Here is a 17780-nt window from a genome sequence, read left to right on the forward strand (position 1 = left end):
AATGTAATGGACAAAGCCTTGGATTCTATTCCTGCTCCTTTTCCTAATATAATTGTGTGACCTTTGCCAAGACACTTTATTCCCCAGGATTCCTTGTAACCATTTGCGAAATAGAGTTAATAATACTTTTTCCCCATATACCTCATAGGGCTTTTGTGAGGATAAAGTGAGATCAAGTAGGTAAAAGCTTATTTTTTCAGCAAAGCTCCACATAAATAAGAGTTATGGAGTACTTGGCATGATATATTGGGAAAGTAAAAAACACTGGGAGAGAAGCCAAGAGATCAAGGCTCTCATCTGAGTTTTGCTATATGATAGCTGATGCACCTGGGTGGCACAGTGCATATGGCACTGGGCCTGGAATTAGGAAGATCTGAGTTCGAATCCAGCCTCAGATACTTGCACACTGTGTAACTCAGAGTAAGTCACTTAACCTCTGTTTGCCTCAGTTTTCTCCACTATAAAATAGGGATAATAATAGCTGCTACCTCTCAGGGTTGTTATGAGGATGAAATGAGATATTTGCAAAATGCTTAGGACAGTTCCTGAAACATAGTAGGTCTCTCTAAATGTTTACTATCTTCTTCTTCCCAAGCTGTGTGGCTTTGGTTTGAAGTTTAGCCACCATGAGCATTAATTTCTTTAGATAGAAAACTAGGAAGTCAGGGTCTATAATCTATATTAAAGAGGGAAGAAATCTTAGAATAGTAATTGGAACTGACTCCAAAATATATTTGGCCACAGGAAGAAAACATAGGGGCTCTTAATTTAGTTATTTATGGATTAAAATATTGCCATTATTATTCCAATCAATTTACCAAACTATGAAGTGCCTTTTGTAATGCACTGTGCTTAGTACTGAGGAAACAAAGGCAAAAAATAAATAGTCCCTACCCTCAGGAATTTGGGGGTGGGATGGGAGAATGTAACAGATGCACAGATAAGGAAATAAAGTTACAGTAACCTCAGGAAAAAGAGAAAACTAATCTCTAGACCAAGAGTTCTTATTCTTTTTTGTTTGTTTCTTGGATAACTCTGGTAGTTTGGAAGTACCACCTCTCAGAACAATGTTTAAATGCATAAAATAGAATATATAAGATTATGAAAGAAACCAAAGGTTAGCAAAAATCAAGATGCATTTTTTCCATCCAAGTTCATAGAACCCTTAAATAGATCCATATATACTCTGTGGGCATTAGGCTAAGAACTGTTGCCATGGACAGCTAGGTGGCGCAGTGAATAAAGCCCTGGCCCTGGAGTCAGGAGGATCTGAGTTCAAATATGGCCTGACACTTAGCACAAAACTAGCCATGTGACCTTAGGCAAGTCACTTAACCCCAATTGCCCTACCTTCAACCCTCCCAAAAAAAGTTAGAAAAAAGAACTGTTGCCCTAAAGGGGTCACGGAAGGCTTTGTGTAAAAAGTATCCATCAGACCTGTGCTTCTACGGAAGTTAGAAATTATAAGAAGCAGAGGGGTGAAGAGAGAAGGCTTTCCAGACACAAGGGACACTTGTGCAAAAGCATAGAGATGTTATGCCAAGTACAAAAAACAGCTGGAAATGGAAGATGGGTGAAGGTGGGTGATGTGTAATGATACTAGAGAAAAAGGTAGAGTTATACCACAGAAAGTTATAAATGCCAGAGTGAAGATTGTATATTTAATCCTACAAGCATTAAGTGCTTGATGGAGATGTATGATTATAAGGTTCTGTGATCAGATTTGCATATGAAAATGCCTTGGGTTGGTTGTTCTAATACAACAATGCTTAAGGTTATGTGTATTGAACTTTACAAACATACTGGTAAAAATTCTCAAAAGGCACTCTGAGAAAGGTTGAATCATTGTCCACATTTAACAGATATGCAAAGTAGAACAGTTACAACATAGTTTGGGTAAGAATTCACTATATCCTGAAGTTAAAGAATGTTTGAGCCAAAACAGACTCTAGAAACCAACTTGTCTAATATAATTCATTTTACAGGTAATGAAACCAAGATCCACATAGTTCAAGGTATTTGCCAGCAATCATGGAACCTACTATATTAGGTTACAATGCATTCAGGAAAAGTAGGAATTAGCTTACATTCAAGCAGAAAAAAGTATATCATAAAAACAATTTCTAAAGTATTTTAATGGTTATTACACTGACAATAGACAGTACAAAAGAATGGATAATTATTTAAGCCCCATTAGTCAAGCTACCAAGTGGGCCTTGTAAGATATAGTTTTAGGATATGTAACAGGTTTGTGTAATGGGAAATTTAAACACCTCCTGGGTTAAAGGTTAGGACTGAATTACTCTAACTATCCCCTGTTGCCCACCTATCTTATAATCTCAGTAGAGGAAAGATTCCCATGAAAGGAAGCATCTTTTCTTGTAGTGGTGGTTGATTAATTTTTAAAGCATGTCCCAATACTGAATTGAATGCTCTCATAATAACTCCATATACATTTTTATCTGACTTATATAAGAGTCCTAAGTTAAGGAAGGGGTAGCCATCTTCCTCTTTGTTCAAGACAGTCAAATGAACATATAGATAAATAGGTAGGTAGGTAGGTAGATGATAGATAGCTAGATAGATAAATAGATAGACAGATAGCAAGATAGAAAGACAGACAGACAGACAGATGGCGATAAAGACATAAATGGAATTCATTCACTGTAACAGAGCTAAGGATAAAGGGCTGAGAAACTTTTGCATGGAGAAATGAATCTGAAAAGTCCCAAATTTGCTTTAGCAGAGTGGAGATTGCCAAACTATTTAAAGACAGACCTGAAGAGGTGCTGATTAGCCTGAGAAATAACATTGCCCTAAAGTGGTGTTAAGAAACCTGAAGAAAAGTGAAGAAATAGTGGAACAGGGGGAAATGATGGAGAACAGTAAAGAGGACAGAGCTTCAGAAGATGACAGCTATAGCAGCAGAGTAACAGACTGGTGATTCTAGCCACTGGCTTGGAAAAGCATTGAATTCTATATAGATGAATATCTAATCTATGTACAGATGAATCTCTATCACAAGGTTGTACAGAACAACAGGCTTCCCTGGCTCCCTTTAAGCATCAACTAAAATCCTATTTTCTAGAGGAAACTTTCCCAGCTCCTCTTACTTATTCCCTATTTATCCTACTACCTATAATTTGTATATACTTGTTTGTTTATTGTCTCCTCCATTCAATTGTAAGTGCCTTAAGGACACTTTTTGCCTCTTTCTGTATCCCCAGTGCTTATCAAACTATCTGCCACATAGTAGGTGCTTAATAATGTAATAAAAATAGCCTGATTTAGCCGGCTATTTATATATAAAGATAACAACAGAGTGCTAAAGATAGCTACATGAAGGATATCAATGAATAAGACCTTTACAGAGAGAAAGATATGATGGAATATAGAAGCTGATTGTAGAACAAAATGTACGTGTACATAAGAAAAAATGGAAAGTAGTTGTTTTAAGATAGGATACAAGGGGGGGGGACAAATTTGTTGCCCATTATTCCAATGAAATATTTATTGATAATCTTTAGACCTAGCCCTGTCCTAAATGTTGGATTTAAGACTTAAGTCTCCTGGAAGTCTCCAGAGTGTAAAGCAAGCTTACTATACTTAACAAGGAACTTTTCACAATCGTCTTCTAATATAAGTAATATGAATAAGTAGTAGAGTTTTTTCATCTATATTTTATAATAAAGGAAACTGAGGTTCAGAGAAGTACAGTCACTGACCCATGATCATACACATAGCTAATTTAAGTATTGGAGTCAGGATGCAAAACCGGGACTCTTTCCACAATACCAGGCTCCATCTTTGTCATTTCCTGACCCAAAATTCATTTTTCTTGCTGGCCTGGCTCAATGTCTAACAACCCACCTTTGTAGCCATTATTTTTTATTAAAAGACTTTCTTCATATGGTCCTTGTTAAAATGGACTAATTTGCTTAAGAAAAGACTAAATAACCTCTGAGTTTCTTTTCAAATGTGAAATTCCAGAATTCTACTACAGGGAATACCTAATAAGAACAATTCCTTGATCAGACTATCCAGCCATCACCTACTTAGAAAATAGATCACTGATGGAAAAGGACAAAGGGTGATTAGGGAGGTAGGTATGCGGCCAGCACATTGAGTACTACCAGAAGGGGATGAGTGTAGTTCAGGTATCTTGAGTAAATTCAATAAACAGTGGGAGAAAAATTTTAGTGAGGTGACTAGGGGAGAAGGGAAATTAAGAGTCAGTGTGGCATAATGGAAAAATCTGATACTTGGAGTCATTAGAGACAGAGGTTGAAATCCTGACTACATTCATTATGAGCTATAGGGGATGAAGGAAATCATATAAACTCTCTCAGTCTTAGTTTCTTTATACATACAATGAGAATAATAATATTTGTATTATCTGACTCACAAGGTTGTTGAAAATAAATATGAACTAGTAGTATGCTAAAGACTATATAAAAGTTAGCAAAGACAAACTCCATCAATATTAAAATTTTGCCTGCAGTAGTAGCTTTACCACAAATTGTAAATTAATACTAAAATTTATAATAATAAAAGTTAATAGTATGGGTCAATTTCCTATTCATTAATTGAGAACACAAAATACCAAATGGATAAAGACTATATAAATGTGTGTATATATATATATATGTGTGTGTGTGTGCGCGTGTGTAATATATATTATATATGTGTGTTTATATATATGTGTGTATGTATGTGTGTACATAATATATATTTTATACATATATAATATGTGTGTATATAAATCACAATAATATGATTGATCCTTAGCAGTTTGCCTACTCCAATTTGTCTTAGGGTCAATTGTTCTCATTAATGATGTTGCCATCATTCTCTCATTAATTGAATTGGAAACCATAAGTCACTGGAAGTGATAGCTTTTAATAACACATAAATAGGGTGAAAGGGGATTTGAAAAAGGAAAGAAATCATTTTTTTATCCCCAAGGGAAGAGGAACAGTCCAAAAATACCAGAGTGTATATAGCTAATATCTCACATGAAGACAGAAAAATCATAACATTTAGATATTAGTATTTGTTTCTAAAGGAAATTTTTGCTTGTTTTCCACATAGCATTAATGTTTCTAAGCAAGTAGTTTTATATAACAATCCAGTGGAAATAAAACCAACCAATTACGTAAATGATTACATAAATCTACTACATGTTTTCTTGACATAGTTCCTGAAAGAGAAATCACTTCTAGCTTCCTCTTCTTATATCTCGTTATTAGCCAGGTTCCCAACACTGGTACACACTCACCTTTAGACTAATTAAAATCCTTCAAAGAAACAGGGACACAGAATAGTGAAGGAGAGAAAACATTACAAGTCAAAAAATATGGGATCTGGTCCTGGCCCTTTGTTTTACTAAGTGTGTGACTTTGCTCAAGTTAATTAACTTTTCTGAGCCTCAATTTCCAAACTTATCAAAATAAGGGATAAGAATAGCAGCTCTTCCTACCTTCCAAGGTAACTTTGAGGATCAAATGCGATAATTGATGTAAAAGAGCTTTGAAAACTGTAAAGCACACTAACTGTGTTATTATTCTTTGCGCCTCTGACTCCTCATCTGTAAAATGAGATGTTTGGAGTGGATAATCTCCAAGGTCCCTCTAGCATTAGAATTCTATGATTCCAAGTTTAATTACAGCTTATGCATTAATCCCCAAAGAAAATTTTCAAAAACAAAACCTTTTAGATTAAAGGTAACCACGTGATTCAGTCAAAGAAAGTTTATGGTGATTAAATTTCAATGCCTCAGCAGGGCATCCAGTCCATGGATCATCTTTTAAGCACATTTCACTATGGATGACAATTTTCAGATGAAAGCCAATTAAAACTGAGTTATTATTACAATAGAATGCTGAGAACTATCTAGAAGAAAGGTGTTATGGACCTATTCAAGGAGAGCTTAAAATTAATGATAAGAATGCTACAATTATATATATACATATATATATACATATCTTTTATTACTGTCATCACGTTTCATTTTTTCATTCTATGAATCTCAAGATATTTAGGAAACTTTTTCCCTAGTATTTGCTCCATGAATTTTCTCAGCTAAACTGGTGAGCAAGCTAATGGAAAGCTCATAATGATCTTACTTTATTCAACTTCTCCAAGAGCTACCTTCATTTGATTTTTCAGACTTCTACTAGTTCTCATGGATTTGAGTTATTATTTCTTTACCTAGACATCTATTCATCTTCAGCATATGGGCCAATAATCAAGTTAAGCCTCAAAGAAACATATCTCCCTATGCTTATTTCCCATCAGCCTGGCATTTACTGTCCTTCTCCAAACTCCTTCAGAACCTAATCTATCAGTCATATAAGTTTTCTTACTCCTCCTTCACATATTTCCATTGCACTTGTATTGGCCTGCTAGGTTTTGCCCATACATTCCATTCCATCTTCTTCCTCTTTGGCTTTACTCAAGAGTGCCTCCCCCCATGTCTCTTTCTCACCTGTAACTCAGTTTTCCTAGCATGATTTAAAGGTCATAGCAGGCTCTATCTCCTACATAAGAGTTTTCCTAAATGTTCCATGTATGAGCACTTTTTCTCTCTTGAAAATATATAGTATTATTTTGTAATTACCTTTATATGTGTTATACACCCCTCCCCAAACACCATGAAGTAGAATGGAAGGTAAGGCCTGTTTTGTTTTCATGTCGGTATTCTCAGCACCTATCAAAATTTCTTATACATTAGTTGAGTTGAATTGATGAATTGTCTGTATCCTATATTAAAATCTTTTCCTTTCACTTTATTTTTATTTTATAGTGGATGTTGGGGAGGTGGGAGAAGAGGCAAAGAAAGTGGAAAGGAAAAAGGAAATCTTCTCTCCACAGTAATTAAAGTCTCTTTCTCATGATATCCATTCTTTTTTTTTTCCCATTCTCCTATAGGTTTAAATGGTCAATTGGTCACCTGGCTCCCTATCAAAGAAACCCAAAATGAATAATTCAACAAGCCCAAACTCCACTAACAATGGAATGGTTCTTGCAAGTCCATATAAAACAGTAGAAGTGATATTCATTGTACTGGTAGCAGGATCACTCAGTTTGGTCACCACCATTGGAAATATCCTGGTCATGGTCTCCATAAAAGTCAATCGCCACCTCCAGACTGTCAACAACTATTTTTTGTTCAGCTTGGCATGTGCTGACCTCATCATAGGCGCCTTCTCCATGAACTTATACACTCTCTACATTGTGATTGGCTACTGGCCCTTGGGGCCTGTGGTGTGTGACCTTTGGCTAGCCTTGGACTATGTTGTCAGCAATGCCTCTGTTATGAACCTGCTCATCATCAGCTTTGACAGATACTTTTGTGTCACCAAACCACTAACCTATCCAGTCAAGAGGACCACCAAAATGGCAGGCATGATGATTGCAGCTGCCTGGGTCCTCTCCTTTGTACTGTGGGCACCTGCCATTCTCTTCTGGCAGTTCATTGTAGGGGTAAGGACCGTGAAGGATGGAGAGTGCTACATTCAATTTTTCTCCAATGCTGCTGTCACCTTTGGTACAGCCATTGCCGCCTTCTACTTGCCTGTGATCATCATGTCAGTCTTGTACTGGCACATATCCCGAGCCAGCAAGAGCAGGATAAAAAAGGACAAAAAAGAAGCTGTGGCAAACCAGGATCCAGTCTCTCCAAGTCTGGTGCAAGGCAGGATTGTGAAGCCAAACAACAACAACATCCCCACCAGTGATGATGGGCTGGAACATAACAAAATCCAGAATGGCAAAGCCACTAGAGATGGAGTGACTGAAAACTGTATTCAAGGGGAGGAGAAAGAGAGTTCCAATGATTCCACCTCTGTCAGTGCTGTGGCTTCTAACATTAAAGAAGATGATATAACCAGAGAGGAAAACACAGTTTCCACCTCCCAAGGTCATTCCAAAGAAGAGAATTCCAAGCTGACATGCATCAAAATTGTCACCAAGACCCAGAAGGGTGACTGCTGTGCTCCCACCAATACCACTGTAGAGATCGTTGGTCCCTCGGGACAGAATGGAGATGATAAACAGAATATCGTTGCTCGCAAGATTGTGAAGATGACTAAGCAGCCTGCAAAAAAGAAACCTCCACCTTCTAGAGAAAAGAAAGTGACCAGGACTATCTTGGCTATCCTACTGGCTTTCATCGTCACCTGGACCCCATACAATGTCATGGTGCTTATAAACACCTTCTGTGCAACCTGTGTTCCCAATACAGTATGGACAATTGGCTACTGGCTCTGTTACATCAATAGTACCATCAACCCTGCTTGCTATGCTCTGTGCAATGCCACCTTCAAGAAAACCTTCAAACACCTTCTCATGTGTAATTATAAGAACATAGGAGCCACAAGGTAAAAAGGATCAAAGATAAGAGAAGGAAACCAAGGGATTAGTCAAGAGGCTAGAAGGGGAAAAGCAATTCCCAATTTTTAAAACTATGCCATTGCACTTTACATGATCAGTATGAAATGTTCAATCAAGGAAAGCAATGAAGACACTCATGACAGAGACTCTGCTCTCCAAAGGGAGAAGTGCACTTTAAAAAGGTTTTGCAATCCAAGAGCAATGAGGAAGGGGAAGGAACCAATGGGAGATATGGATTTAAGTCAACGTTCCCTATTTCCTGACAGCATCACACAGAAGGGCTTTCGTGTCTATAGTTTTGTCTATTCCTGTACAATAGCAATCAAATATCTCTCTTTTTAAAAAAAAATTAATTGGGATTATTTGTTCCTGTGTGTCTATCTGAGGATAATATACAACATATAGTGACTTTTATTGGAAATTAAACACTAAAGATATAAATAATATATTAAGAAGTAGAAAGGAAAGACAATGGGATAGTGATATCATATTGTGCAGATGATCTTCAAAATATCAAGTTGATACTGCGACTTTGTCAGGGTCTTATATGGAAAACCATAATGTAACATATGTGCATTTATCCATCCTTACATCTTTCACATCTCCAAAAAGAAGCTAAAAAGGAGCGAGGCCAATGTCTTCTTTATTTTGCTATGCCATCAGAGTGGCGTGTTGCTCTGTTCTTCCTTTGATTGTATCTCTATCCCAAAAGAGAGGCCCCCACAAAGTTTTCATTGGGCTTAGCTGCACAGGCATGGGCATGAATATGGGGGCTCCTTGCTGCTCATTGTACCTTGTAGACTCTCTTGAGGTAACAGTCAATGGAACTTTAATTTCTTTGAGCTCTTATATGTAATATCTCCTATTGAGCTGGATTTCATCTCAATTAGCTTCTAATTTTGTTTTTAAAAAAACCTGTCCAAGGCAGGATGGAGAATCAAAGCCATCTGCAAAATGAAGGGTTTCATCAAATTAGTCACCAGGCAGTTCGGTTGGAAATCCCAAAAAGAGATCAGATCATTTTAGAAATGAGGAAATAGATAGGGGAAATTGAGGATAGAGCAAGAGAAGACTATTTCCAATAGATATAAACATCCTGTTCAGGATCTGCCTGACATGAGAAATCTTAACCTATAAAAAGATAACTTCTTTGTTGCCGTCAGTCATGAAGAAGACTCAACTTCCTCCTAAACTGGATTAACATGGCTGCCTCAAATTTCTTCTGATTCTAATCCAAGAATAAAATATTTCTGAAGTACTTTCTGCCATTGCCTGTCAGCCCACTAAATAGAGTTGGAGTATTTGTTAAATTAAAACACAGAATGAGACACATATTTTGATTTGGCCCATGAGAATGGAAAAGAAAAGACAAATTCCATTCTAGTCACCCTAGAAGCATATTAAGCCTGCTCCAAACCATCAATTCCTTCTACATTAACTCAGCTACCCAGTCCTTCTATACAAATTATAGTTGTAGTCTGTGTTGATAATATAGATTATAATCAAACTGAGGACAGGGTGAACTCAAGAATCTAACAAATAAATGTAGATGAGTTTTCCTGTTTAGTCTTCTCTCTATCCCCATGGCTCCAGATGTAAACAAAGATACAGCAGGAATTTCATTATCCAGAATTTCTGCACATAGGATCCTTCCCATTAAAAATGCTGGATGTTAATCCAAATATATTTACCTTTGTGTTGACTGTCATTAGCATATTGTGAACTTAACCCCCAACTTTTTCCTCACATCATGATAATTTTCAAACTCAACTTTGAAAGGACAGTCTTTTAAATTGCAGAAGAGTTATCATGTTAATATACAACTTTTGCTGAGTTTCACATTTTTTGAATACATCAAACAATGATAACTGTAGCTCCTAACTATGGATGATGGTGAATCATTCATAGCACACCCAGGAAAAATATGAAAAGACTTACCTTTGAGATTCTTGACTGCATTCTCTAATCAATTCAAATGACATTTTAAAACAACAACATCAACAATAATAGAACTATGTCATTTCTTGACTAAGTTGAACTTTCCAAAGTAACTACCTGTTTGATTGACATCAACTTTCTTTTTAAAAAATTGTTTCATATGTATAGATGCAAACAACTAATATAGTTTCTATCACCATTGTGTTTCAAAGTCAAAATTTCATTCTCTGCCTCAGTTTATTCAAGATATATCTATGAACAACTGATAGATTAAATTTTAAACACACACACACACACACACACCAACCAGACCTTTGCAAACAAAGAAAGAGTTCAGTTGATTGACAAATGAAATAATGTAAAAAGTCTTCATTCAAAGATTGAGGATTCAAGGTTCTGGATATTTGTTGAATATGCTGACAATGTCTCCTGGATTCACATGTTTCCTGATCCCCCTGCAATGTGGTTCAGCAGAAAGACTGCTGGATTTTCTGTAGGGTCTAATGAATAACATTGCTACTTACTGATAAATGATATTCATTCATTCCTTTTACATTTTAGTTACATTATCTCATTTGTGCCTCTTAGCAACCCTTGAGGTATTCATTATAGGTTTATTACCCTCATTTTACAGCTAAGGAAAAGTGAGGTTCAAAGATATTAAGAGACTCACTCATGATCATTTGACTAGTAATACTAGAGGTAGGATCCAAAAGGAAGTCTTAATGGCTTTAAGTTCATTGCTCTATCCAATATCCTGTAATACCTCTCTACATCTACTACCTGGGTAACCTTGGATAAAACTCTTAACATCTCTGGCCTCCTATTTCCTCATCTATAAAATGATGGTGTTGAGATACACAAATTCTAAAGTCCCATGTAGTTCAAAATTCATCATCCTGACTGAGATGACCCCCGCCCCTCACTGGTATTGATATTTATACCTTCTTGACTTCAGGCAAAAGGCCTTGCTAACAGGGAGATTGGCAGGCATTTTATGAAAGAATTCATGACAGATTGAGGCTTTTCTCCAAATGGAGTCAGAGAAAAGATGAAGATGGGGTTGGAAACCATGCAAAATGGAGAGCTTTGGAGAGAAACATGAGCAAGCTATCTGAAATACTTTTTTTTAATATTCATGGATGTATCTGTTTGCAGAGATCTCTAAAACTTGGGGGGGGGGGAGGGAAGGAATCTACCATTTTCTAAACCACAATGAAAAATTCTCATCTTGTTAAAGAAAACTCACACTCACCTATTATCTCTTGGAGCTACTGCTCTCCATTGAGTCCAGAGTATCTATGAGAAATTGGCATGTTAGAAGCCCAGACCAAACCAGGCAAGGTCCAAGCCTTCTGACTCTTTTCGCCTTTCTGAATTCCCATGGAGTGGACTAAGTTGATTAATACTAAGAATTAGAATATTGTCTCCAATTTGACCAATGGGAAGAAATAGTTCCAAGATATGAAGGAATCAAACTTTGTGTCTTTATATTCCTACCATTTTGTTGGATAATATGATGACTAAAAACATAATGAAGCAAATACATTAAAATGTTTAAAAATAGGAACTGAGTTATGGCCACAGGAAGTGTTTGTCAGTTGATGCATTCATTGTCTTCTGTCAGAGTTAAAACTTTATTTTTCCCAAATACGAAATATATAGCCAATATTTATGGCAGTAAGAGTTGTCTATTTTCTACAAAGTTGACTTTTCCTTTAACTTCTATTTGTCCTAGCCTCAAAGCAATGACTTAAAGAACTAAAATGGGTTTTCTTTGGGGCACATGAAATGGGTTATTTGAAGAGAGAGTGTTCTCTCTTTAATTCTTAACTCACCCATATTCTTGTTAAATCTCAGTTTTAACAACTAAGCCGTAGTCTCTAACTTGGCAAACACTGAGAATAGAAGTGAATTTAGTTTTGGGTCCTGTACAGTCTTGTTGTTTTTCATCATCCTCTTGTCCTTTTGTCAACCAAGGCTGATTGCTGGTACGGGTTGAAACACAAGAGACAAGAGTCCAAAACAATGGGTATATGTGTAAGGACATGCGTAAGGCCCTTCCAGAAAGAGACTCAGACTAATGGTCTGTCTTCATTGTGATTCATTCAATTCAGCTAATCCTTTTCCTCTGCTTTAATAATCTTCCTTTCCACAAGCTTAGCACTAAAGTTACAAATAGAGGAAGAAAGCACACAATGCTGGGTCAAATTGTGCAAAGTGTATTTTCAGCATGTACATACAATACTGGGCCTCTTAAATATGCTTATCTTAAAAGGGTGCACGCTACAGCATGAATTGTGTGCATAATTACTGTATCCTACTGGAATATGCTGTATGCATACCATACATACCCTATACATGAAGTAATAAAAATGTAAAATAGATATACATATTTCTGTATGCATAGGAATATAATGTGTACACACAATTTTAATATGTAATATGGTCCATATTGCATTAAGAGATGTGTTGATCTGCTTTTTAAGTAGCTGAAGTAGATTTTGATGTATCCATTATTAAAAAGAGATAGTATTTGTTTTTAAAGAAAGACAGTTCATTGAATAAGGTCAAAATCCTACCTATATTAAAACTGTTTTATAATCTGAGATAGCATGGCATTGATTTTAAATATCTCTTAGAAGAAAAAATAATAAACCTTTACTGATCTAGACAAATGTAATGATGTTGTTTTGTGCTTGTATATCTTTGCCAACCATGGTGATCACTTATGTGGTCAATACTGTTCACCACCTACCACATTAATTGAGCTCACATCTGATTATATAGTGAAGAAGCAAAACAAAACATTCATAATCATTTTAGCTCTCCTTGAAATAAGTTATGATTGGGGGAGCCATCCTGTGACCCAATAGGGAATGGAAAGGGTTTTTTTCTTTGATTTTGTTTTGTTTTTAGATGATCTCTCACTAAAAAGCTAGAACAAATATCAGAGGCATAATTCAAAAGAATTCAATAAATCTGCCTCTCCATACTGGGCTAAGTGGAGTGAGCTAGACACTGATTTCAGGATTATCTCTGGATTGTGTTTTATATTAGAGTTGACCCTTGGCAAAATGATGACACAGGAAATGTATTTCTTGGTGTTCTCCTACCTCCTCTTCAGTAGTTGTCTCCTAGGCCTCCTATTAACCCAAACTCACTTATTCTTGAACTGTTGTCGGTGGACTTTTTGCTTAGCTGGAGGACAATTAATTCTTGCTAAGGTGTTAGCCGATAAAGGGCTTAAAATGCCACACACACACACACACACACACACACACACACACACAACACACACACACCCCTAGGGGCTATTTGTACTTTAATGAAAGAAATACATAAAGACAAAAACACTATCAAGACCCCAAAGATTTGATTTCAAATGGTAAAGTTAATGCCCAGGAATGGCAGTGGAAGAAACTGATTTCATCAAACTATCCTGCTAAGGCCTCTCAGACCAAACCACTTAGGCAGCCTATAAATCCACTCAACTCTAAAGCTCATCTGATATTCCACAAGATAAATATCCAAAGTCATCTGGAATTCATATATTCTCTACCACTGAAAGACTAAGTTGTTGGTTGATCCGCGTGATAAAATAGCCAAGTCAAATCATCACCAATTGGTTTGATACCGATTGATAGGCTTGTAAGCTAATAATATTAATGGGGGGTGGAGGAGAAGGTATAATCTCTTCTCTCATTTTTGTGTTTCCATAATTATTTACGAAATTCCAATAGCAAAAAAAGAAAAGGAAGAGAGCGAGACACAGAGAGACAGAGAAAGACAGAGACAGAGAGATAGAGAAACAGAGAGACAGAGAGGGAGAGAAGGAGGGAGAGGGAGAGACAAAGAAAGTGAATCCCTGCATATAGTCAATTGTTTAGTCAATTGTGGCACATTAGTTAGAGGCATAATTTAGAGTCAGGTGACCTGGATTTGAGTTTGATTTCCCAACTTATTTAGAACTTGACTTGGAGATCATTTAATCTCTCTGGGTATCAATTTCTTAATTTGTATGTTAAAATAAAGACAATGCAACTTGTAACACTCACTATACAGTGTTGTTGCAAGGGAGATGATTTGTATACTGCAAATCTCTATGGATAGATGAGTTACATACATTACTGGCATAATGATGCCTCACAAGTAATTGATAAAGTAATTTGTAAATGAGATCCAAGGTTAATAGTATGTACTCATTTCCATTGATTTTATTTTTTTATTGAAATGTGGCTATTATTCAAATGTTCTACCTGAGCAAGCAGTAATATCTATGGAGAGAACAAACAAGGCAGTTGGCTATTGTTGAGGAAAAACAATGCACCTAATTTTGTTCTCTTCTGCTTCAGGATGTGGTAACATGATCATTTTTATAACTGAGAATGCAAGAAATAGTCACTGAAAAGGTATGACTGGTGCATTTATTGACAAATATCTTTTACAATGACTAACTTTTAGAAACCCTCTCTTCCATCTAAGCAAATACACATACACAAGAGAGTGAGTCAGGAAGTTTAAAAATATCCATAGATTCTCAGAAAGTCTAATTACATACTCATAAATACATACCAATAAATGCATATTTGTTTTTATAATTCACATATTACCTCAATTCTAAAGACATTTTGTACTAAGGACACAGAAGATGTGAAATAAGGTTCTATGTTGTGTTCTATGCAAAAGCTTCTCACAATTAAAAAATCATTCTTGGGGCAACTAGGTGCTGCAGTGAGTAACAGCACCAGCCCTGAAATAAGGAGGACCCAGGATTGGTTCTGGCCTCAGATACTTAACACCCACACACACACACACACACACAAAAAAAAAAAAAACTGGCCGTGTAATCTTGGGCAAGTTACTTAACCCCAATTGCTTTTTAAAAAAATCATTCTCAAGAAAGTTCTTGAAGGGCTGATGTTTGAAGTCTAGTAAACATCATGGTCTTAGTATTTTTGATTCCTGGGGAAGTTTATAGACCTCACAAAATCAATTTTAAATGTGCTTATTTCAAAATTAAGTTTATCACCACACAAGGACATTGTCCTATTTAGGGATTCTTAGACCCCAGAAACAAGTCTCCCCCATGATTATTTATATTTTATGTGCCCCATAGTAATTTACAAGACACCATCAATACAAAGAACCTATATCTGAAGAGGAAACAAAGAATACCTTTTATATCTTCATCAAGTAGAGACACCCCTGTAGAATGGATAAGTGCTCAGACTTCTAGTTAGGAAGAATACCCATGACTTATGATAGAATCATAAACAAAGTGAGTCTAACCATTACCTGAAGAATAATTCCACATTGCAAGGTACTCTGTAGTTGGCTTTTTAGTGATTTTCCTTGAAAACCTCTGAAGCAAATCATTCCATTTTCGATCAGATCTAAATTGTAGGAAGTTTTTCTTGACATAAAAAAATGATTTTGTATCCAGCCACTAATGTTTCCTAGGTGTTCCTTTAATAATTTTGCCAGGCATAAAAGAACTGACTAGCTCTGAGTATGAAGATTTCATTATGGTTTCTTCTTTCAAAAAAACGGAAACATTTCTTTTTTCCAATCCATCAATACCTGTTTTATTCTATGGGGTTATTGGATTTTACTAATAGTGGCTCAGTATTTACCTCTACCATCCCTTTCACTAAATAAAGATGTAATTCGTCTAGGCAAGGTGACCTGAACTCATCAAGGGTTCATCAACTCATCAATATAACCATGTGATTATATTAATATTTCTTTATTTTGAGTATAAACACATTCTTACACCAGCTGGTTAAGAGCAAATATAAAACCAATGACATGAATTGGACACTTGTATGGACCACATACAACATGCTTAACTCTAGTCCTTTTTTAGGAACATGATATCAAAGCAAAGACTAGTTGACAGTATATGGATACATCAGTCCAAATAGAGCCCATTAGTAGAATGGGGAAAGAAAGATTCAAACTTCATACTTCATGCCTCATTGAGATGTGACCACAGTGGAGCTTTTTTTAATAAAATATGGCAGTATTTTATCAAAATGAATAGACAAGGAGAAGATGGGAGAAGAGAATGATGATTTATAACAGCATTATTTTTAAGTCATCTCTGAAATACTTTAGGGCTAATGACATATGTCTGTGTGGCAGAAGATAGATGAGCTACCAATGGCACTTGCTGTCAGTGGCTAGACTTTAGCCAAGTAGAATGCCATGTGGACTAGAGTATAATCACAAGAAAACCAGTCAAGTTTCTCTTTCCTATCATCCAAAGAAATGTATGTTTGTGAAGCAATGAATTATTTGTGAATCAACCAAAATGTATTTACCTATCATAGAAGCTAACTATTGCTTATTGGTGCATAATGAGAAATTGATAGATGGCCATATAAAGGCCAGGCAAGAAAGGGAGTGTAGAAAACGCACATATTGCTCATAAACAATTTTGCAAAATGTTCATGTTTTGCAAAGCACAGTTCTGGGTATGTTTTGCCTAGTCTGAATAGAACAGACAAGGCATTTGCCCTCAAACTTTTACATTCTAAAAAAGTAAAAAATAGTCATGAGGCAGGGAAAGCATTAGAATCTTTGGGAAATTTAAAAAAAATAAAGCAATAAAAATAAAGTAAAATTTTCAGTGAAGAAAAAGTATCCAATCTCTCTTTGTGCTAACAAAAATGAAAATCTTTTTCACCTCTCTTGCTCACATCATTCTAGCCTATTTCTTTTATTGTTCTCTAGTACCGTCTGAAAAAGAAACATCAGTAATATTGTTTGCAAGGTAATTTTTAAGCCAATTTCTTTTAAAACTAGTAGCTCCAAAGCTGGGGCTTTGCATTTTATTTTCCTGCTGTAGTTGACATTGTTAGATACTAGAGAACACCAAACGGCATGGAAAAATATTTAAATATCAATGGAGAAACACATAATGTATGAATTTGAGAGAAAAACATGAGTGTTTCTCTTTTTTTCTTTTAAATGTGTTTATTTTTAGTTTACAACGTTCAGTTCCTTGAGTTCCAAATTTTCTCCCCTTCCTTCTCCCCCTCTCCTCCCCATGTCAGCATGCAATTCAACATAGGTTCTACATATACCTTCATATTAACCATTAATCCAGTTGTAAAGAAGAATTACAACCAATGGAATGAACGAGAAAGAAGAAACAAAACGAGAGAGAGAAAGAGAGTGGTTTGCTTGCATCTGCATTCAGCCTCCATAATTCTTCCTCTGGATGTGGATAGCCTTTTCCATCATGAGTCTCTTGGAGCTGCCTTATACCCTTACATTGCTGAGAAAAACCATGTTTATTAAAGTTAGTCATAGGGGCTACTAGGAGGCGCAGAGAGTAAAGTGCTGGCCCTGGAGTCAGTAGGATCTGAGTTCAGATACGGCCTCAGACACTTAACACACACACACACACACACACACACACACACACACACACACACACA

General features: G+C 36.1%; 1 protein-coding gene across 1 annotated transcript in view; it reads left to right on the forward strand.

Moving 5' to 3' along the window:
• The window catches only part of CHRM2 (cholinergic receptor muscarinic 2), a 210917-nt gene extending 197909 nt beyond the window's left edge, over nt 1–13008 (forward strand). Inside the window, exon 3 of the mRNA XM_069087298.1 lies at nt 6931–13008. Coding sequence (XP_068943399.1) covers nt 6937–8385 — 1449 coding nt within the window. The 5' untranslated portion in view covers nt 6931–6936 and the 3' untranslated portion in view covers nt 8386–13008. The remainder of the gene's footprint in view (nt 1–6930) is intronic.
• Nucleotides 13009–17780: the final 4772 nt, after the last annotated feature.

The sequence above is a fragment of the Petaurus breviceps genome, unplaced genomic scaffold (assembly GCF_028583685.1).
Source record: "Petaurus breviceps papuanus isolate PSGF00001 unplaced genomic scaffold, PetGlider_PUasm1.0 181, whole genome shotgun sequence".
Taxonomy (NCBI): domain Eukaryota; kingdom Metazoa; phylum Chordata; class Mammalia; order Diprotodontia; family Petauridae; genus Petaurus; species Petaurus breviceps.